The sequence below is a fragment of the Trichogramma pretiosum genome, unplaced genomic scaffold (genome assembly GCF_000599845.2).
Source record: "Trichogramma pretiosum strain Unisexual culture from Peru unplaced genomic scaffold, Tpre_2.0 scaffold7, whole genome shotgun sequence".
Taxonomy (NCBI): Eukaryota; Metazoa; Arthropoda; class Insecta; order Hymenoptera; family Trichogrammatidae; genus Trichogramma; species Trichogramma pretiosum.
In genome coordinates, this window is record NW_019641639.1 from 54,719 (window position 1) to 75,924 (window position 21,206).

At 36.2% G+C, this 21,206-nt stretch overlaps 4 protein-coding genes across 6 annotated transcripts; 3 read left to right on the top strand and 1 right to left on the bottom strand.

Annotated features, from left to right (window-relative positions):
• Positions 1–2,104: 2,104 nt before the first annotated feature.
• On the top strand, positions 2,105–3,014 carry LOC106656270 (NADH dehydrogenase [ubiquinone] 1 beta subcomplex subunit 2, mitochondrial-like). The gene is made up of 3 exons (XM_014377125.2): positions 2,105–2,331; positions 2,487–2,607; positions 2,847–3,014. Exons 1-3 carry the CDS (start codon positions 2,210–2,212, stop codon positions 2,931–2,933), a joined length of 330 nt encoding a protein of 109 aa, XP_014232611.1. The 5' UTR covers positions 2,105–2,209; the 3' UTR covers positions 2,934–3,014.
• A 58-nt stretch (positions 3,015–3,072) lies between these two features.
• Positions 3,073–7,134, bottom strand: LOC106656268 (aldehyde dehydrogenase X, mitochondrial-like). Of its 2 annotated transcripts, XM_014377122.2 has the most exons (11): positions 6,553–7,134; positions 5,824–5,958; positions 5,549–5,653; positions 5,367–5,468; positions 5,128–5,293; positions 4,294–4,598; positions 4,127–4,229; positions 3,764–4,062; positions 3,429–3,637; positions 3,282–3,356; positions 3,073–3,205 (listed from the first exon to the last, which is right to left on the bottom strand). In XM_014377122.2, exons 1-11 carry the CDS (start codon positions 6,586–6,588, stop codon positions 3,139–3,141), a joined length of 1,602 nt encoding a protein of 533 aa, XP_014232608.1. In that variant the 5' UTR covers positions 6,589–7,134; the 3' UTR covers positions 3,073–3,138. The 2 variants fall into 2 exon arrangements, with proteins under 2 accessions (XP_014232608.1, XP_014232609.1); XM_014377123.2 differs by lacking the exon at positions 5,824–5,958 and having other exon boundaries at positions 3,074–3,205; positions 6,553–7,133.
• Positions 7,135–7,571: 437 nt separating this feature from the next.
• On the top strand, positions 7,572–10,367 carry LOC106656269 (retinal dehydrogenase 1-like). The gene is made up of 11 exons (XM_014377124.2): positions 7,572–7,723; positions 8,091–8,195; positions 8,278–8,379; positions 8,481–8,646; positions 8,711–9,015; positions 9,100–9,202; positions 9,302–9,486; positions 9,566–9,730; positions 9,795–9,952; positions 10,029–10,103; positions 10,184–10,367. The coding sequence occupies exons 1-11, from the start codon at positions 7,670–7,672 to the stop codon at positions 10,251–10,253; spliced, it is 1,488 nt and encodes a 495-aa protein (XP_014232610.1). The 5' UTR covers positions 7,572–7,669; the 3' UTR covers positions 10,254–10,367.
• A 656-nt stretch (positions 10,368–11,023) lies between these two features.
• LOC106656094 (2-oxoisovalerate dehydrogenase subunit beta, mitochondrial) lies at positions 11,024–14,162 on the top strand. Of its 2 annotated transcripts, XM_014376760.2 has the most exons (8): positions 11,024–11,195; positions 11,340–11,417; positions 11,544–11,743; positions 11,865–12,020; positions 12,091–12,262; positions 12,342–12,487; positions 12,555–12,641; positions 13,400–14,162. In XM_014376760.2, exons 1-8 carry the CDS (start codon positions 11,057–11,059, stop codon positions 13,538–13,540), a joined length of 1,119 nt encoding a protein of 372 aa, XP_014232246.1. In that variant the 5' UTR covers positions 11,024–11,056; the 3' UTR covers positions 13,541–14,162. The 2 variants fall into 2 exon arrangements, with proteins under 2 accessions (XP_014232246.1, XP_014232247.1); XM_014376761.2 differs by lacking the exon at positions 11,024–11,195 and having other exon boundaries at positions 11,343–11,417; positions 11,528–11,743.
• The last annotated feature ends 7,044 nt before the right edge of the window (positions 14,163–21,206 follow it).

Sequence of the window (21,206 nt, forward strand, 5' to 3'; positions counted from 1 at the left end):
TATGAAATTTTATTGGAATGATATATTTTTAATCTATCCATATCATAAGTGCATCCTAACGAATCTAAACAAATAATTTTCACAATTTGTACGAATTTCGATAAATTATATCTTGAAAGCTTTTTTTATTGTTTTATTCATCGTTTGACTTTTATAAATATAAATGCGTCCTTTAATCTCATAATCTTTTTATCTTCACATTGGGAAGTATACGATACTGCAGCGACACTTAGTATTTAATGTGATGCTAAGTAACCATGCCCTATTTCTCTAGTTTTAATGTAAATTTACATTGAATACATAGAAGTGCTGCTATATCGCATACTCTTCAATATAATCAACTATTTTTTCTGATCTTGAGTCATACATTTAAAAAATGAAAAATAAAATTCATTTGGGGATCAGTTATTTTCCGAAGAGGATGGACGATCTACTAGAAACACCTGGTTTTTGTCATCGTAGACTGTTTTATTTTTTCTTCAGTTTTTTATTAGTATATGAGTAATGTGAAGGATTAATAAAGATGTATTTAATAAACTCTGTTTATAGTTATCATGATAGGCAAAAGGCTATATGAGTGAATTAGATGCGAGAGACAAATGTATCGTTTATTCCTTATTTACCGCCTATAATTAAATTTAAATGTTTATAAAAATGACTTATCGGGTCGATGGGATCAAATTAAGTATACTGGAATTCATAATTAGGTACCAGATAACTACAAAGAAATTTTGGTAATAATTAGTCATCTGCAGCTGAGGTGGTCTCTTTATAAGTATAGATACGTAAGTATAACATACACATGAATAAATTGAACGAGTACAGGTGCAATCGGAACGTAATGTGTCAAAAATCTGACTTTTTATTTACCCTTAATTACGAAAAAGTTTCGTACTTGATTTGAAAGTTCTACCCACAGAAATGACCCACAAAAAATCTTGATAAAAATCCTCATTGTAAACCTGGTTTATTTTTCGTGTTAAAATTCACGCCGCATGATTTTGCAGAATTTCTCGCAAAAATAATAATGATGGTTATAAATCAAATTTTCACTGAATTTTGATTATTTCGGCCAGAAATGATTTCGTCCGGTTTTCAGCAGAAATGGAATTCTTGCAGAATATCTACGAGAATTTTGCTCTTTTCTGACAGAATTAATGAAAGAAATTTGCTTTTTTCTAAAGGGTTCCTCGAGGAAAATTATTAAGATTTTTCATGTTTTTTTTTGGAAATTTTTTTTCAGTTTTTACCCTGATCTTTTTATTGATTGTGTTTCTAACATTTTTTAGAAGTGATTTTTAAAGATATGAGCAGTCAAGCATCAATTTAAAATAAAAAGCATAGGATTCACTGATTCTCTTAAAATTTACATCATGAAGAAAAAAATTATTTAAAAAAATATTTGGTTCTTTTTTATTTATTGTTTCATTTGAGACGTGATTTTGAAAGATAAGCTAAGACTTAATTCAGTATCGAAAACGTTTAAATTCATTCGTATTTTCCAGAAATTTTAGCTTCCTTTCCCAATCGTTTAAGGGCTCAAAGAGAGCTTAAAATCGAAGAAAATGTTGTAATTTTCATTAGTATTTTTCCTCCCTTTTCAAAGAATTGTTTTAAATTCCAAAATGTTTATTTTTTTAAAACTTAACACGCAAAGTATACAGAAAAGGTTCACGATGGAAATGGCTGAATCTCAGTAAAAAATAAGGTTTGGCCCTTAAATTTGAAAGATTGCTTTATAAAAATTTATAAATGAAATAAAAACGATGATTTTTTCATGGGAAAGCTCTTTGCCAATGACTTGGCAGCGGTTTTTGTTTCTCTGATTTTTTGTCACACCCGCGAAGCACCCGTGTAACTAACACGCGTAATATAGCGATGAATCGAGAAAATCACTCATATATTACACACTTAAAATGTATCAAAGAAACTTAAGAATTTCATAAAATAATTACTTATGTAAACGTTGAATATATTTTATAAATTATACGACGTAAAAATCATTTTATTCTCAAAAATAGGTACCTATTTTATCGACTTAATACGAATTGTATTGCCGAGTACAAAACATTTAGCACGAGAGCGCTACTGTCGCGTCGTCTGCCAGCAATCATAGCAGATTAGCTGCTTTTCTGCAGTCAAGAGACAGTAACATTGTATTTTCTGTGGTTACTGGAAATATTTTTCTTAAGTTACTGTTACTTCTAAGATGATTGGCTCGAAGGCCTTTGGCCTTTTGAAAGAAGTAGCCAGACGTTCGGGCCAGAAAACTGTAAAAACTAACTTCCAGCAGATACGTCTTGGTAGCCATAGTGCACACCCTCATGGAGGGTAAGTCTTATTTTGCTCATTACATAAGTTACAAATGTCAATAAACAGTCATATACTTTTATAAAAAAAAGAATTAATATTGTTACATTATTAAGAATAATTTCAAATTTACGAACAACTAACAAATAAAATATTATGTTACATGATATATTTAGATGGTGCTATCGGACAGCTCCTACACCTCCTGCATGGGCTGTCAGAGGAGCTAATTTCTGTGCGACTGTTTGTTGGTTTTGGTTTTGGTGGAATATATGGCACGGATGGCCTCATTTGATTGTAAGTATATTTAAGATAACCACTCAATTGATTCAAATAGTACTGCAAATTTTAGCTCTTTAATCAATGATTAATTGACACATTTTTACTTGTTTAAAAGACTGATAAAGATACTCTTATACTTGCATAATTTGAAAAACAAGTTCTTTTTATTTGTCTCTTTCATTATATGGTTTTTTTATTATAAACGTCATATAACATTATGAAAATTTATTAATTTATGAAAAAAATGTTTCCAGGGTTTGTATGATGGAGAGTTTTTACCAGACCCTAGAAAGTACACAGATGAAGAACTGGGTATTCCACCATTAGAGAAAAAAGAGTAATTGAAAGATAGTCATTTTAAAGGGTATTGAAAGATTGTTAAACTTATGTTAAAACCAATAAAGTGAAAACTGTTTAATATAGCTATTCAATGTTATATTTTTAATTAAATTATTTGAGTTTTTCAAATTAATTCATTTTATTTATTTCTCAACTGTTTTTTAAACTTCACATGTAAAAAGTTTTATAATTTTAAATTAATAATTCTTAAACAGATGGTGTACGAATGGAAATAGTTTTTGTTTCAAGGTACTCATGAAGACCTTCCTCGCCCCTATAAAAAAGAAAGAAATATTTTAGAGCATCCAGTTACCTCTAGAATAGATTTTAGATGGAAAATTTTAATTTACAATTCACGACCAATTCCAGACATCTTGTAGCCACCAAACGGAGTATGAGCAGTAATGAGATCATATCCATTTATCCTAGGAATATAAGAAAATTAATTGTTTTATCCTTCAACGTTTCATTATAAATAATTAAATCTACTCATTTACCAGACGCTTCCAGCTTCAACTGACTTGGCAAAGTTTAAGGCTCTATCAATATCTTGAGTAATAATGGCAGCCGCCAAACCATATGATGTCTTATTAGCTCTCTCGATTAACTCTTCTTCGTTGTTGAATTTTATAATTGACTGAACTGGTCCAAATATTTCTTCTTTAGCAATCCTCATATTATCTTCAACATTAGCAAATATAGTAGGCTGAAAATAATTTTTCTAATTAAAACACTCTTCTGCATAAAATTTAAATTTTGAAATATTAAATATAATTTATATTATATTTAATTGAATATGAAATATAATTAAATATAATTAAAAATAATTTACCTGTATGAAGAATCCAACATTTCCTGCTCGGCTACCACCTATAACAAGTTTTGCTCCATCGTTTTTACCTGAATCAATCAAACCCATTACTTTGTCAAACATATCTTGATCAATTTGTGGTCCTTGATCAGTATTCTTATCGAATGGATCTCCCACTTTTCTATTTGCAACTAATTGTTTGGCTTCTTGAACAAATTTATCATATACTTTAGCATGAACAAAGGTACGTGAACCTGCACAGCAACTTTGTCCATGATTATCGAATAAGGCATGGTAAGCGATATCTGCAGCCTCTTTAACTATAAATAAATAAAATATTGAATTGACTGTGATAAATAAAAGTATTTTTGATAATTAACATACTGTTTGCATCATCGTAAACTACTATAGGGCTTTTTCCTCCAAGTTCAAGACTGACTCGCTTAAGATTAGATTTTCCAGCAGCTTGCATAATTAAATGTCCAATCTATTGAAAATTCAATTAAAAATCTTTCTTAACGTCAAAAAATTCTCAAAACCAAAATGTGTACCTCCGTAGAGCCAGTGAATGCAACTTTGTTCACATCCATGTGCTCAGCAATAGCTGCACCAGCTGTAGGCCCATATCCTGGAACGATGTTAATTACCCCAGGTGGAAAACCCGCTTCTTTAACAAGTGCTGCTAGAGCTAGAACTGATAAAGGAGTCTGTTCGGCGGGTTTAAGGACAATCGTACATCCAGCGGCTAGAGCGGGTCCCCATTTCCAAGCCGTCATCATAATCGGGTAGTTCCATGGTATAATTTGACCTACTACACCGACTGGCTCCTTTCGAGTCATCGAAAAGAAACCATTATCTAAGCAAAAAGACACAATTAACAATTTTCAAACAATGCTAATCTCTTTTTTATAGTCATTTGAACTCAAAATAGTTCAACGACGTATATTTGTAACTTTTTATGCATAATAAAAGAATTTGCATTTGGGGTTTTGTCTTATCTTAAATGAACAGCCAATGTATGATAAGAGTTTATTCAAACACAGAATTATTCGAAGAAATTTCATTGTGATAATGCCGTATGAGAGAAAACATGCATTCGTTATTGCATTATATTATAATAATATTGAAAATATTTATAAGATTTTACGGGGAAGCATATTTGAGCATTTTTGTAAACCAGCTAGGAGATAGCAAAAAATAATTATTTAACTGATAACCATATGAGTTTTGATGTTATCAGTGTTGCTCTAAGAAGATAAAATGACCCAAGTAAAGTAGCTAGCAGATAATATACAGTTACAAAATGTTAAACATACAATCAATAAACAAATGTCTCGAACTGTAAATAATAAAATGCGAGATGTGTGAGAAAAGCATTACATTACCAGCTGGAATTGTCTGTCCGTGTATTTTATCGCACCATCCTGCATAATAACGCAATACACCGCAGCTTGCGCCTATATCACCTTTCGAGCTTTCGAAAGTTTTTCCATTGTCGAGTGTCTCGATACTGGCCAAGTGATCGATTTCGCGCTCCATAAGGTCGGCCAACTAAATGTAGGTCAATTTTTTTCAATAAAATTATTTTTCTCGATGATGAATAAAGAAATAAAAATAATATTACCTTGTTCATGAGCCTTCCACGCGCCGATGGATTCATAGTACGCCATGGCGAGTCACGATGAAAAGCTCGCTTTGCGGCCGCAACGGCTTTGTCCACATCAGCCTATAAATTCAAAAATGTATTTATTTTTCTTGCTATTGTAAAACATTTTAATAAAAAATTGTTCGATTATTGCATATTACCTTATCTCCTTCAGAGACTTCTGCAATCACTCCGCCAGTGGCTGGATTGATCGTGGGGAACTTCTTACCGCTTACCGAGTCGACGAATTCATTATCAATGAAAAGCTGCAGAAAAAAAAACTCGAAATGTTATATTCTTGTAAATAATGATTCCAACGAACCCAAGATCATGTTGACTTAAATGTTTATGTTAATGCACATGAGTATTGTTGCAGTATAGCGATAGCGGAGATTTTTTTTAAAAGCTTTATGATAACTGCTAACACATGAAATACCTTCTGCGAAGGATTAACTTTCGACTGGTAATCTGCTGCACTCGCCAAAAATCTGTATATCGCTGGACTGAATTTGCCGCGAGATATAAATGCACCCCGGTTAACGAGGTGTTGACGGAAAAGAGTTGAAAAAGTCTGGAATTTTCATTTACATAGTGAGCTGTATTCAAGTAGAATCATATCGATCGGTTTAGGACCAGTGACGATATTTTTCGTTGTATCTCGTTTTGATTGATCTCGCGCGTCGCGTGATCGAAAGACAGGCGATAATTGCATATCGGTAACAGAATTCAATTACGTTAAGGTTCGTACGACTTTCCTGCCAAATTTATTTTTGATGGAAAATTTTATATGATATATTAAGATACGGAAAAAATAAACCGGAAATAATAATTTGTAAGTACAAAAGCATGCTTAAGTAAGTCACACACATTCAAATTACATTCAGTAATAAATAAATTTTTTATCGAAATAATATCCGCTCATTTAAAGATAATAGTTGCATTAAATTTGTTAATGATAAAAATGAATAAAATTACAAAAAAAATACTAGTTATACATCTAGCAAGAAAGTAGGTGTGTCAAGCGCTTGAGTGATAATTGTGCGACCATATAGACGATAAACCATAATAATCAATTAAATAAGGAGCAAAGAACTACTGTGTAATTTAAAAAAGTATAAAATCATTCGTCGAGATAGTTAATAAAATATTACTGCAACATCCTGACCTGTGTATACTTGATGACCGGCTTAGAACAAGCCATTTTTAGGGCGAAAATAAGGAATGTGGCTGCGTGCAAAGAAGTAACTCTCCCGTAAAGAAGAGACTGATATCGTGATCCGGCTGCCTGTTTTTATGTTGTCTCTTTGTGAAGAAATTCTGGTCTGCGGAGTAGGAGATGGACTTTGGAACGAGATAGCAAAACAAGTTGCCGGTAACGAAGTGTTTCTGCTGGATGTTGAATTATTTTACAATGTCTTATTTTCTTGATACTCTTGCGAATGCTTCTATGCATTACAATGCTATGCACCAAAATTGACATTGTAGAAATGCTTTAATTGAATGCGTGCTGATTCTCGCTGCGAAAATACAAGGTGTTCTCTATGCACTGGAACTTTTATAATAATAAAAGAAGCATGTTATACTCGTGCCTTTTTTATTTAACAGTAAAGGATAGAACAGATTTCTGTTTTATCTGGTGAATTTTCCTTTATTATTCTCCGAGCCGGCACGAGAGACTTGTTGAATGTTATTCTCTCATAAAATTATCGATATCAAAAGATATATCTAGAAACTTCAGATCTTATGATACTTGCTAACTTTAAAATAGAAACGAGAAAATATTGCACAAGCGTGACACTGCTATTTTATTTCAATTGCGTGCTTTGACTCAATTAAAGATAATAATGATTCTTCTCACGTAAGTCCAAAAATTGAATAAAGACCAAAATGCTAATAGTTTTACTATCGTCTGAAAATAACATAAGTCTTGCTCTAATGATTGAAGAACAAAATTATTCAAAAGCTGCGTAGAAGAGTATCGATTTGTAAGTCAATAGAGCGTAATATGTGAGCGATTATTCAAAAAAGATTCGGAGATTAACCGTCCCATACTATTCCGAGTCATTTGTGTTATATATACACTTCGTAAATACAGAGGCTACACATGTATTTCATTCAAAATGCCTGTACGAGAACGAAGTGGTGGGGTGTACATATAGCTTTGTACATATATAAAGATCTGTTCTCTCGGTTACACGTCAGTTGTGCACGCACCAGCTTCACGCTTCAATTCGCTCCTTTTCAAAGCGTTTATCTGATTATAGTAGATTATCATTGAAAAAATGGCCCCTAATCCACCGAAACCGCTTGCTAACCCACCGATAAAATACACGAAGGTAATTTAAATACTTTTAATAAATTTTAAATGGTTGGTTGTTTATTACGAATTAATGAATTTATATTTCATCAACGATTCATTTTTGTCTAATTAACTCATTTATTTTTAAAATTCCTTAACTATTTATTACATATACAGTTTTTATTGCGAAATTCCACGTAATTTTCATGAAAAATTGTTTTGACATTTAAGGTATTGAAAACAAAAACAAATAAATTGACCGGCTGCTTTATATTAAACTTGACAATTGACTCCTTATTATTAACCTATCATCATTGTTTCATGAAAATTCAATTCCCTAATTATGTCAAGCTAATAATAAACATAAAAATAACAGCTAATTTTAAAATAAATTGATTCTTTAGATCTTCATAAACAACGAATGGGTTGATTCTGTAAGTGGAAAAAAATTTCCAACTATCAATCCTTCGACGGAAAAACTTATCGCCGAAGTCGCCGAGTCAGATAAAGTAAGAGCTAGTGCACACATAATCGATAAAATAAAATAAACTTTCGTTGTGTATTATTGCAATCGTTGTCACTGATCAACAGGCTGATGTGGATAACGCCGTAAAAGCAGCAAGGAAAGCGTTCGAACGTGGTTCCGCTTGGCGCAGCCTTGATGCATCGGAACGTGGAAGGCTTTTGTATAAGGTAAAATAAACTCGAGTATAATTTTCATTTCTGACTCCAGCACGTAATAATTGGATAATTAAACTATCATAAAAATACTAATTATAATAAACATATTTCAGCTAGCCGAGCTGATCGAAGAAAACGTAAACGAAATCGCTAGCTTGGAATCTTTAGACAATGGCAAACCATTTGACAATTCTTACGTTCAGACACTCGACGCTGTCAAGTTCGTGCGTTATTACGCCGGTGCGGCTGACAAGATTCACGGCAAAACTATTCCAACGGGTAATTTATTGATTTTCAAATGAATAACATCGTACGTCGATTGCATATTTTCATTCTTACTCAGACGGGAAAGAGTTCGTTCTTACGCGCAAGGAGCCACTGGGCGTTGTCGGTATCATCATACCATGGAACTATCCGGTGGTACTTTTGAGTTTCAAACTAGCCATGGGTCTGGCAGCGGGCTGCACACTAGTCATAAAGCCAGCCGAACAAACACCACTGACCGCTTTATACGTCGCGCATTTGACCAAAGAGGCAGGATTCCCAGCTGGAGTCGTCAACATACTTCCAGGCTACGGACCTACCACCGGTGCTGCTATTTCCAGTCATCTCGACATCGACGGTGTTAGTTTCACCGGTTCAACTATTGTACGTACATTATGAATTTTCAGTAGACATAAGTAATAAAAAACAAAAAGATAAAAATTCACGTTTACTCTTTAAATTTGTTAGGTTGGTAAAATGGTACTCGCAGCATCCGCCAATTCAAATTTGAAAAAAGTTGGCCTTGAATTGGGAGGCAAGAGTCCGTTGGTGGTATTTGACGACGCTAATTGTAAATATAAAGTTAATACTGAAAACTAGGCTTGCGTTTACGCTCAGCCGCGTGACTAATTCTATAATACTACATACGCGTTAATTATTTTTCTCCTAGTGGAATTGGCGTTGCAGTTTGCTACTATGGCTTTGTTCATGAACGCCGGTCAAACCTGTTTAGCTCCAACTCGAGTTTTTGTTCAGGCTGGAATTCACGATGTATTTGTAAAGAAGTACGTCGAGATCGCTTCTAAAATAAAAGTTGGAGATGCTTTCGAGGCTGGTGTGTTTCAAGGGCCACAGGTTCGTGTTACCGCAATGAAAATCTTACGTTTGAAATTATTTGCTCACGTTAAAATGACCCGTTATTGAATTTTCGCAGATCGATACGAAAGGTTTCAACAAAGTATTATCGCTCATCGAAGCTGGCAAAAAAGAAGGTGCAAAATGCGAACTGGGAGGCAATCGCATTGGAAAAGTTGGTTACTTTGTAGAACCGACCGTTTTTAGCAATGTCACCGACGACATGACCATTGCTAAAGAAGAGGTAATTCATTCAATTAATTCATGCGTCAACTTCCATCAGTATAAACATAACCGTTGATTTGCAGATTTTCGGTCCGGTACAAAGTATTTTTAAATTTGATACTTTAGACGAAGTAATCAAACGTGCCAATGATACAACTTACGGATTAGCCGCTGGAGTCTTTACTGAAAATCTTAATACTTCCTTGGAATTTTCCAAAGCTGTCCAAGCTGGCACTGTATGGTGGGTAGATTATAATTATAAAATCTAAAATCTGCATCTAACTAAAATAATTAAAATGAATTTATCGATTACAAAGGGTCAATCAATGGGGCGCCGTACATCCTCAAGCACCCTTCGGCGGCTACAAAATGTCTGGTTTAGGTAGAGAAATGTACGTAGAAGCATATGAATTAAAATCAAAACTATTGATGAAAATTTTTGATAAATCACCTGATAATTCATTAATTTTAGGGGAATGGATTCATTGGACGAATTTTTGGAAACCAAGACCATTAACATTAGCGTTCCAACCAATCATTGAACACATATTTATTGTTTTGTTACGAATACTAGTAATTGTCAATTGCTAATGAATGACTTTTCTCTATAAAATTTCATAAATAAAAAGTTTTATTACTGTTGTTTACCAATATTACTTATTCTTTATTTTTTATTTTGATTGTAATAACCTTTATTTTACCCAGCAGGATTTGGACTTAATTAAAAAAGTTCAAAAAGCTATGGACTTTATTTCATAAATGTATAATAAAAATATACGCTAAAATTACTTTCAATTGTTTTCTTGAGAAATTTTTATTTTCAAAAACGTTAGTTAATTGATTAGATCTAATAATAGTTAACGAATATTCACAAAAGTTATCAAACTGAAGATGTTTATATGCGTTTTTTTATCGCTTGGCGCAATGTTTTGAGAATAAACAATGCGTACTATCGTGTTACCGCGTGAAAGGCACATGCGCCTATCAAGTGCTGTTTCATTAAATAAAATTTTTCGAATACAGGCAAACTTTTACCATCTTCATTACTTCAAAATACATATACTACTTATAAATACAATATCTATATATCAGTGTGTTGTTAATACAGAACTGCGAGATTCACTCGGGGAGGTCGCGCATACGCTCAATGTACACATGCAATAATAAAGCGCCGAAGGAGGGGATTCTATCGGAGTAGTAGCGCTTCCTAACTAACACAAAAACAAAGTCTTATAAATGAGTAAAAAAATAACACGCGTTGTATGATAATTATGCACGCCACATGAAGCGAATTTAATATGTGCCACGCCGCTGTCGATTCCAGAGCGGCAGTAAGCAAGTAACCATGATTTTAAGCAAGACGAACCGAATAAGTTTACACAAAGTTTCCAAATTCTTCAGGCTCGTTTTACCGGCAGAAAGTCAAAACATTTGCAGACATGTTCATTTTAAGTACTATCCAGATACAACTTCTAAAATTAAAGGTGAGTATTTTGAACATTCTAAACACCCACAAGAACGTTCGATTTCTTATGAAAAAATGTCGAATGTACTGCTTCATGGCGTAGAATTCTACAGTCGTCAAAAAAAATTGAATTGAATTCTAATTTATCGTTCATCTGTTTTAGGCGAAACGAAAGAGATGAACATGTTTCAAGCGATAAACAATGCGTTACATTTATACATGGAGAAAGATGAAACTTCAAGTAAGAAATTTGTGATATAATTTTTCAAGTCGCTCGACAAATGCTGTAATCGTTATGTTTTAAGAATTAAACGTACATTATTACGAATATATATTTTTATGTTACGTCAGATCTAAATGATTTCAGTCATGTTCGGCGAAGACGTCGAGTTCGGCGGTGTATTTCGATGCTCGATGGGCCTGAAAGATCGGTTCGGTTCCAGAATTTTTAATACACCTTTGTGTGAACAAGGAATCGCTGGTTTCGGCATCGGAGCTGCCGCAAACGACGTTACAGCCATTGCAGAAATTCAATTTGCCGACTACATATTTCCAGCTTTCGATCAGGTACCGTGATTTTCAATTTATCACGCTTGTTCTCGCTTGATTTTTAAACATAAAAAAAAAAACTAAATGAGGTGATCGGCAAACGTTATCAATTATCTCGGGTTTTCATTGGAATCGACAGTTGGTAAACGAGGCGGCTAAATACCGATACAGAAGTGGCGACCAATTCAATTGCGGAAAGTTGACCGTACGAGCTCCATGCGGTGCAGTTGGACACGGTGGATTGTATCACTCTCAGAGTCCCGAGGCATTTTTTGCCCATGCACCCGGACTTAGGGTTGGTCGATTAAATTGTTTCCTGCTCATAAATTACGCACGATTGTTTACTGTGAATGTATGATCAAAAGGTAGTCATACCAAGGGGACCGATACAAGCGAAAGGACTGCTGTTGAGCTCCATAGAGGTTGAGGATCCTACGATATTTTTCGAGCCAAAAATATTGTACCGCACGGCATCGGAACAAGTTCCTGTGGAATATTACAAGCTGCCTCTCGAAAAAGCTGAAATAGTACGAGAAGGTATGATTTCGAAACTTTTTACCCGATCGAATCGATTGCGATGCACTGATGGAGCATTTTCTACACACCCGTGATACAGGTACCGACATCACACTGATAGCTTGGGGTACTCAAGTACACGTTTTGCTGGAAGTCGCCGACATGGCAAAGGAAAAACTCGGCGTCTCGTGCGAGGTTATAGACCTTCGCTCGATACTTCCTTGGGACATCGAAACCATATGCAAGGTACAACTCGATGCCTTCTCAAGATCAATTATAGCATTTTTCTACATGTAACTTTTGTCCTTTGCAGTCGGTCGTAAAAACAGGACGAGCCGTCGTATCTCACGAGGCCCCACTGACTCAGGGATTTGGCGCCGAGATCGCAGCGACTATTCAGGTTTCTGCATTAAATTGTCACGATCGTTTTTCTCTCGCGTGCATATTATGCGTTTCATACTTGGCGCTGGAATTATTGAGCGATTACTAAATATTAATGAATGTATTAATCGATTACGAATGCAGTGCGTAGCGCATATATATACGCGGGTATTCATACGTTCGAGTCGGCGTCTATTGTAATTATTATATTAGCTGGTTACGCGAAGCGATCAGCGGCGCTCTGCAATTAGGTCGTTATAGAGATAGGTTGTGACGAGAAAAAAAAGTAAGCTTGCAGTGACTGTTTATGTTATTACGTAAAGCTTTACATAATATATGGATCGATCTTTCTTTTGTACTCAAAGTTTAAACCGTGCAATAATTAACAAAGTCAAAATTATGTCACTTGCAGAAAAAAACATCGCGCATACCGAATACGTTAAAAAAAAATTTTAAGCAATGATAGGATCTTTCAAATATGTTTGCTCGAACTCGCTTGTTTCAATTTTTTTATTTTTTTTCATTTTTTTATTTTACGAGTACTTATCACACGTTGAGCTGCTTTCGGTAACTTGCTTGATTATTCAATGCTTAATTATTCATCAAGGGGCATTGCAAAAGAGGTTGAAAAAAAAAATGAAACAACAAAAAAGCAATTAATGCATGTATAACAGTTGTACTTGTTTGTTCTATATTTTACGCGCATAATAATTAATTTATTGCAAAACCTTGTGACACTAGTCCTCAATAATGCTGATTTTTTTTTCTACATTGCAGGAAGAGTGCTTTTTGAATTTGGAAGCTCCGGTCGCTCGAGTAACCGGCTGGGATACTCCGTTTCCATACATCCACGAAAAACACTATCTACCCGACAAGTACCGGTGTTTCTTCGCGGTGGAAGATACGATAAAGTACTAGATAAGCTTTATATGCTGTCCCTATCCAGATACATTTGTGTAGATGGCTTTGGAGTTTCGCACACGTTTTAATTGTCGTACCAGTGTCTGTGTGTGTGCGTGTACTATAATATACATGGCAGTAAGCTCGCGAGTACCTTCTTGTAATGGGCATAAACACTTTTACATCATGTGAACAGCAAGAACCGGTCTACGTGTGCACACATATACCGTCTATATTCAAGACAACTTTATCACTCGAGTCTCGATTTAATATATATAATACATGGCTGATCGCATGCGAGCTGCTGCTGCTCGAGCTCTGATTATACTTCCAATATCAACTTGTAAGCAGTAGTTTGTGAAGGGCGGTGATCTTGGCAACTGCGTTGCATCGGCGTCGGTCGCGTCGTGCGGTGCAGTGCTCTTACTCGAAAGGTTTTTTACATTGTACGCGTGGAAAACAGAGATAAAATCAACGATTTTCCAATGGACTTTTTTCGAAGACGAATTGAACCAGAGTTGCTGCTGCTGTCGTCGGTGTTTGTGACGCAGCGACAAAGTGTTGTCGTTACAGGTCGTTAAAAACTATTCATCGTCGAATTATTAATAAATGAAGGCATTGGTCGGAAACATGCTTTCGCAGATGCATTTCCATTGTACGAGACTTCAATAAACTTTTTCATTATTTATGCGCAAAGTTTTTACTGCTTCCCGAATAATACTTTTATGTAAATTTAAAAAAAAGATTATTTTTATCATAAGCATGTTCTTGCATACGTTTAAAATAATCAAATTATGAATAATACAGACGGAAAAAAATTCATTGAATTTGCCACACTGAAAGTAAGTATGAAGTGCAAAATCATTGCTCGGTAATTAACAGATTATGAAAATACGTGCGAGAAAAAACTATGAAAAAACATATTGTTCAATGTGTTATGGTATCGATGCTCGATCAAAAGAATATAGCCGCAGGGTTTTGTTTTATTTTATCGACAACAAATACCCTAAAGGCTTGAGGTATATCCATTCTTATGATTATTACGAGTGAGCCACGGGTATTAATGACCACGTCCTTGGCCGCTTTCGTTATAAAAAAATATGACCAATATTTTAAGAGACATTTTTTATTTGCATATTTTCACAAGAATAGATCACTATAAAAGTCCTTTTTTCAGATCGTCTCATTATTTCAATTTTTAGAGTAAAGGAATTGAACTTATTATTTAAGATCGTTAAATCATTTAAATCATTGATGTAGAGCTGGTGCAAAAGTAAACGATCAAGTAAATAAAAGTATGCAATATGCTTGTACTCGAATCCGCATGTGCATATTGTACTATCAAATAGTTTTGACAGACGCTATTTAAACATGCGCTTTTTTACCGCATGTTTATTATGCCGTTACAACTTTTACAAAATAGATATTTCATCTACGGTGCATAGTACATTTAAAATTAGACAATTAATATTGTGCGCCTTTCATATTAAAAGTGTCCCAGCGATTCTATTACAATTTCCAAAAGGAATACAGCTTGAACGACTCCTTTTGCTACTCAAGCTATAAGAATTCCCAGACGCTGCGCTAATTTTTTTCCTCTCAACAAAAGGATTGTTATTTTTCGTCTTGTTTTTCCTCCCGACGCTTTTGAAGGTTGCCCAATAGCTCAGCGAAAGATCTCGCTCGACACCGCCACAAAGAAGTTTTATACGTGCACCGATCGCGGAGACAGACTAAATCTTTGCATTGTAAAAAAAATCAATATGCCATGATACTATTCATCGTCCGTTTACGGTGCACTCGACTCGGGGAGGCGTGCAAAGAATCAAATATAGAAAAGCTGTAAAGTAATAAAACTAATTCGAGCGTCTAATCGCGCTTGTAAGTTATAATCGAACATTAAGAACTGCACCCACGCGCACGCATACACTATAGAGCTGTTATAATATAATATTATAAATTTATTTATTCATCAAATGTATAGGTTGCAATGAAACACTTGTTGCCACCATCGCGAAAGTTGGTACAAGGCGAGAGCAGACAAAGAAAATACTTACCTCGCTCGTATACAAGAGTTATATACACGATGTACGAGCCAAGGTATCGCGATATCAGCGCGTAAAAGTCGTATTAAAGCTCTCGGCTCGAGCGAAAGAAAGATTCAAAGGTGTATACACACGCAGACTTCGGAGCGTTTACGCGCGCATATTGTAGGTCATACAGCACAACAGAGCAATACGAAGCAGAGGCCAATTCTTTCTCTCCCGCGCTTGGGTATTGAGATCGGCGCAGAATGTGGATGGAGTGACCTTGTCTTTCTGTTTCTTCGAAAATCCTCTGCACATTGACTGGTCGAAACCGTGTGGACCTGTGTGCCTGCGTATTTGTACATCTATGATAATTTACAAGAGTCGAAAATGCGTAAATTAAGTGTAATCAAACAACAACAACACCAGCTGAACAAGAGTAAACGCACACGCGAAGAGACACAATCTGTGCCATGCGGCCTATAGACTATAGCTTTATTGTAATCTCCTCCTGGCGCATTATATTCATATTGTTTATCTTTCTCTCTTTCGAGCTATAAACTATGCGGCGCTATAAATGTACTAGAACATTAGAATGATGACACGATGCGCAGATCCAGGCGCACATGTATTTACACGCGTTAAGTAATAACAATAAATACCGGCAAAAGTCACCTACGCAATATAATCAGACTTTTTGTGTAGCAGCTTGCGAGGCAAAAAGCGTCGCCGATGATACACTCATCCTGGAGTGTCCTGGCGCGCAATTAACTCCGTTTCGAGCGTATCCTCGTCGACGGTCGTTGTGATATTTATTGCAAAATCGCGCTCGGCAACTTTTGCACTCCCTGATCGCGTTGAAAATCGTCCCTCCGAGCTCTATCATAGAAACGCAGTCGCGCCTCGTCTGTGCTAATCGTCGGCAGAAGCCGCGAAAGAAGAATCTGCGCTATGCGATTCAACTTTTGCCAGAGGATCGCTATAGAGTACATTGTGTGCAGCAGGCGGCGAAGAGCGAAACCGAGTCACGCGCAGGGGCCAAGAGATTAGCGCGTGCTACCCCGGCCGAGCACGTCTGGCGGTCCGCAGTATTTTGTAATTTGAAAGGAAAACCACATTCTTCGGCTGTGTATTATGATACGTGAAAGTTGATCGCTCGCCGTCTACATACACTATAAGTATATACGCACTCGTGCGCGGAGCAGGCCGAGGAGTAGTGCGCCAGTCAACGCCAGTCGACCGCAAGCATTTTATCTATTCTTTGTCTATAGTACTATTTATAGGTAGATGTAGCAAACTCCATTGACTACGGCGACGTTCTTACTTGGTAAATTAATGTAATGCATCGAAGGTCGACGAGATCGCGCGTTGCCCTAATAGCCGCCTCTTATCTGTCTTGCACCGACTTTTGCTCTATACGACTGCAGTTAAGTTCGATTTTTTTTTCTCCTCCTGTCCATATCGGTATACACATCATCGACCGCACTGCCTCGGCTTACCGACTCACTTTGCGATTAATTAAAATCGTTAACGTAAAGAGAGAAAGAAACGGTTAATGTCATCATCTCGAAGGTATGCACCACGGTTGGCTCGGCCTAGTACTGCCGGAATCCGTTTGAACTTGAAACCGAGCGTGTCCAGGTACAAAGAGCCCGAAGTAATCTTCGCGGGGGCTTCTGCCGACGCAATTCTGCAACGGTGCATTTTTTCGCTCATTACCTTCACAATAGAGAAACCGCGCGCGCGCGCGCGCGTTAAGCCGTTTCATTGCCGAAATAATGATTAAATTTTGAAACGCGCGCGTATATGAGCAATTCTCCAAATGAAACGCATTTTTGGAGGTAGAATCGCGGCAAATTTTTTTTTCAATCTACGCGGATACGGACCCCCGGGAAATGTTTTTGGGGGTCCTAGGAACATGTAACCACGTAGGAACCATTGAAATTTCAATAGTGCTTATTTTTATAGTTACTTTTGTGATTTAGAGGACGAAAAATCATGTTTTCTCGTAATAATTGCTAATTACTCAATTTCTAAGTAGCTGAAAAAGTATCAAAACTCACCTAAAAAAATAACTGGCTACTGTGTTCGATAGGAAATTTTCTCAGCTTTCCAATGGTGGTATCAGATTTTCCGATAAGTTGCACATTCACCTAGAAAATTGTCATGAAACACGGAGAGCTAAATATCTCGAAAAACTCGGTACGGAAAAAGTGATTTTTGAGGTTTATTTTCGATTTTTCCTCGTGAAAATGAAATTTATCGAAAAATCTGACTGCACCATGAGAAAGCTGAGGAAATTTCCTATCGAAAACATATCTTTATTTATTTTTTTCGGTGGAATTACGTGCCAGTTTTGATTGTAGCGAGCCGAAAACCTCGCGACCGCGCTGAATCAGCTCGGAAACAGAAAACAGCGAACAACGTGAAAGAAATTCCCATGTATAACATTGTAATTTCACTGAAAAAATAAATGAAGATATGCTTTCGATAGGAAATTTCCTCAGCTTTCTCATGGTGTAGTCAGATTTTTCGATAAATTTCATTTTCACGAAGAAAAATTGAAAATAAACCTCAAAGATCACTTTTTCCGTACCGAGTTTTTCGATATATTTAGCTTGGCATGTTTGATGGCGATTTTCTCGGTGAATGTGCGACTTATTGGAAAATCTGATACCCCCATTGAAAAGCTGAGAAAATTTCCTATCGAACACAGTAGCCAGTTATTTTTTTTAGGTGAGTTTTGATACTTTTTCAGCGACTTAGAAATTGAGTAATTAGCCGTATTTATAAGAAAACATGATTTTTCGTCCTCTAAATCACAAAAGTAGCTATAAAAATAAGCACTATTGAAATTTCAATGGTTCCTACGTGGTTACATGTTCCTAGGACCCCCAAAAACATTTCCCGGGGGTCCGTATCCGCGTAGGTTGAAAAAAAAATTTGTCGCGATTCTACCTCCAAAAATGCGTTTCATTTGGAGAATTGCTCATATATAAATACAACACATACCTTTACGCAAAGGCTGGATTACTTCACAAAGTTAGACGTTGTTGTTAGCCCTCATGCTGGCGCGTGCAAATGCCTCCGCTACTCCAGTTGCTTACCTTACAAAATAATTTCCCTCCATTGAGATACTATGTACTGTAGTGCCATACTTTTGTTAATATAAATCGAAGCGATTCTCTATCGTTAGAATGCGATCTAATGGTCTGTTTGTCGAGCTCGAAGCCTGCAAAGCCATATTTACATTTTTCGGGAATTGTAATCGATAAATATTACGGTCTTCTCCTAGTTAGTATCGATTAATGTTTTCGAAAGTTTGTACTAATATTGTATTTACATCGTTAAACTATTTATGCTATCAATAAATGTTTTTATTTTGTTATCTTAATTTTAAATAAATCAGCGTAAATGTCCGAGCTAAAGCAACAAATACTTTAAATATCAAAAAAAAAGAAATATCACCTCGATATAGAGGTAATTATATAGATGACCCGTGTACACGGGGATTCCAAAAAATTTAATACGTGCTATTTTACGCTCGGCTTTGTTTAACTTTTGAGTCGACCATATTTTTTGAGGAATTTGTAGATTTTAAAATGTAATATAACGCGCGATTATTCTTTCGAAGGCAACAGGCACAAATGAAATAGTGAATATAGCTATTTATAGAACATTGCTGGGATAAACCATACGTTAAATTCGTTGTACTTGTAAAAGCAATCAATTCACCACTATTTTGTAGCCATATGAGTTTTACCCAAGACGAATTGAATTTCAGCAGTGCTTAAATATGTTTCGCGGTTGTCGGCTTGATTTGAAATGTTCGATCGGCGACAAGGAAAAAGTACGAATTTTATGGGGAAAAGCCAAGGCAGCCGCGGCGAGATCACGTAACATTCGCGTCGACGAAGCGCCTCTAGATGTCCGGCGATGGCTGTTACACGCACGCGGCGCATCGATGCATCTATCTGGTCGCTTCTGTACATATATCAATATTATCGCAAGCAGGTATAATATATAAGATCTCTCTCTCTCCTCTCTCTTTCTTTCCCTCTTTCTCTCGGCTCAGCTGTCACAGAAGCGCCACGAAGTGCTTCCGTGAATTACAGCCGCGTATCGTATTCGTGCGGTATACAATGTAGCAGAGAAGCGCAAACGAGTTTGCGATGATCCCCGCACGTGCATATGTAGGATACGCATTCGAGAAAAGAAGAAAAATCGGCCTTTCACGCTCTCCAATCAAACGCGCGCTTGTAATATACTTGGACCGCGGCGAGGAAAAAAAGACGCGAAAAATTGTGTAATATTTTGCAGCTCGTGACATAAGTTTAGTTATTTAATTGGTTTATGGCTCTGGCGAGCGAGGCGCATAAATGCAGACGGTATAAATGCGGCAAAGCTTACGAACCGAGAGGTGTGCAGTGGCATCGCGGATCGAGCTCGAAAGTAAGAGCATCTCGTGCGCGTTCACTTTCGCGCACGCACGGGCATTTAATTTTCGAACGTCGATCGTTGACAAACGCCTGCGTCGATTCTATCTATAAGCATAAAATCCAAATTTATGCGACTTTTATCCCGATAACATTCATCCTTATGAGCGGGCGCGCGTAATTTACGACGGACGCCGATGCATTGTACACCTATTATAATTGCCTATCTGTTTAAGATCACGCGATATCTTGCAGGTTGCGACTGTGCCAATTCGCTAATTTGACCAAATTTAAGAGCGCGCACTTTTTCGCAAAATAAATGAAAACTTGAAAGCGTGTTTTTCCGATGAGTTTTATAATATCCTTTATAACATAAATCGGTAATACAAATGGACTAGCTTATGCACCGAAGTTTATCTAAAAATAATATCGATTGGAAATGCAGGAATGAGCGGGATTATCATTCTTATCAAGAATAACATTTACAACAATTTTGTACGTAAATTTTTTTAAATATAAATTTAAATTAATATTCAACCGTTACTGCTGCCTTCCGGAATTTCTGTTACATGCAGAAATGATAATCAATATGGATACAATTTTTGTAAATATTCATATCTCATAGAAAATAATAATCACGTACAATCCTTGGGTGTAAAAATCATCAGAAATAAATAGGCCCTCGACAAGTGTGTGAAGGTAACGTTTACAACGTGAACTCAGCCTTTCTTTTCTGTCATACTCATAGAAAAATGCGGTATCGTATTACGCGCGATGAATAAAAAACAATAATCAACTTTTGAATGTTCCAATGGCCGAGTATTAGCGTTCGACAAATTGATCATTAAACATAGAATAGAACGTTGGCTAAGTTCATTACTTACGCAATGGTCGCAACGCGCCACTCGGCTTCTACTCTACATCTGTAGTATAGCTATACGCCTGGCATTTATCTGCATTATATTATACTAGAAACATAAAACTGCTTATACCGAACTGATAAATCCGTGTAGTCATACCGCGATCAGAATTTTTATATGCATTTTTCGCTCTGGACTCGCGCGCCACGGAGCATGGCTTTAATTGATATGAAGAAAGACAAGTCTTTGTTGAGGCCGGCTTTTCGATCGTGCAGTTTAATCAAAATGAAAGCAATACTAGGCGCTTTATTGCATTTATCTCGTGTGTATGTAAAACGTTGCGTATTTTTTCAAGTGAAGC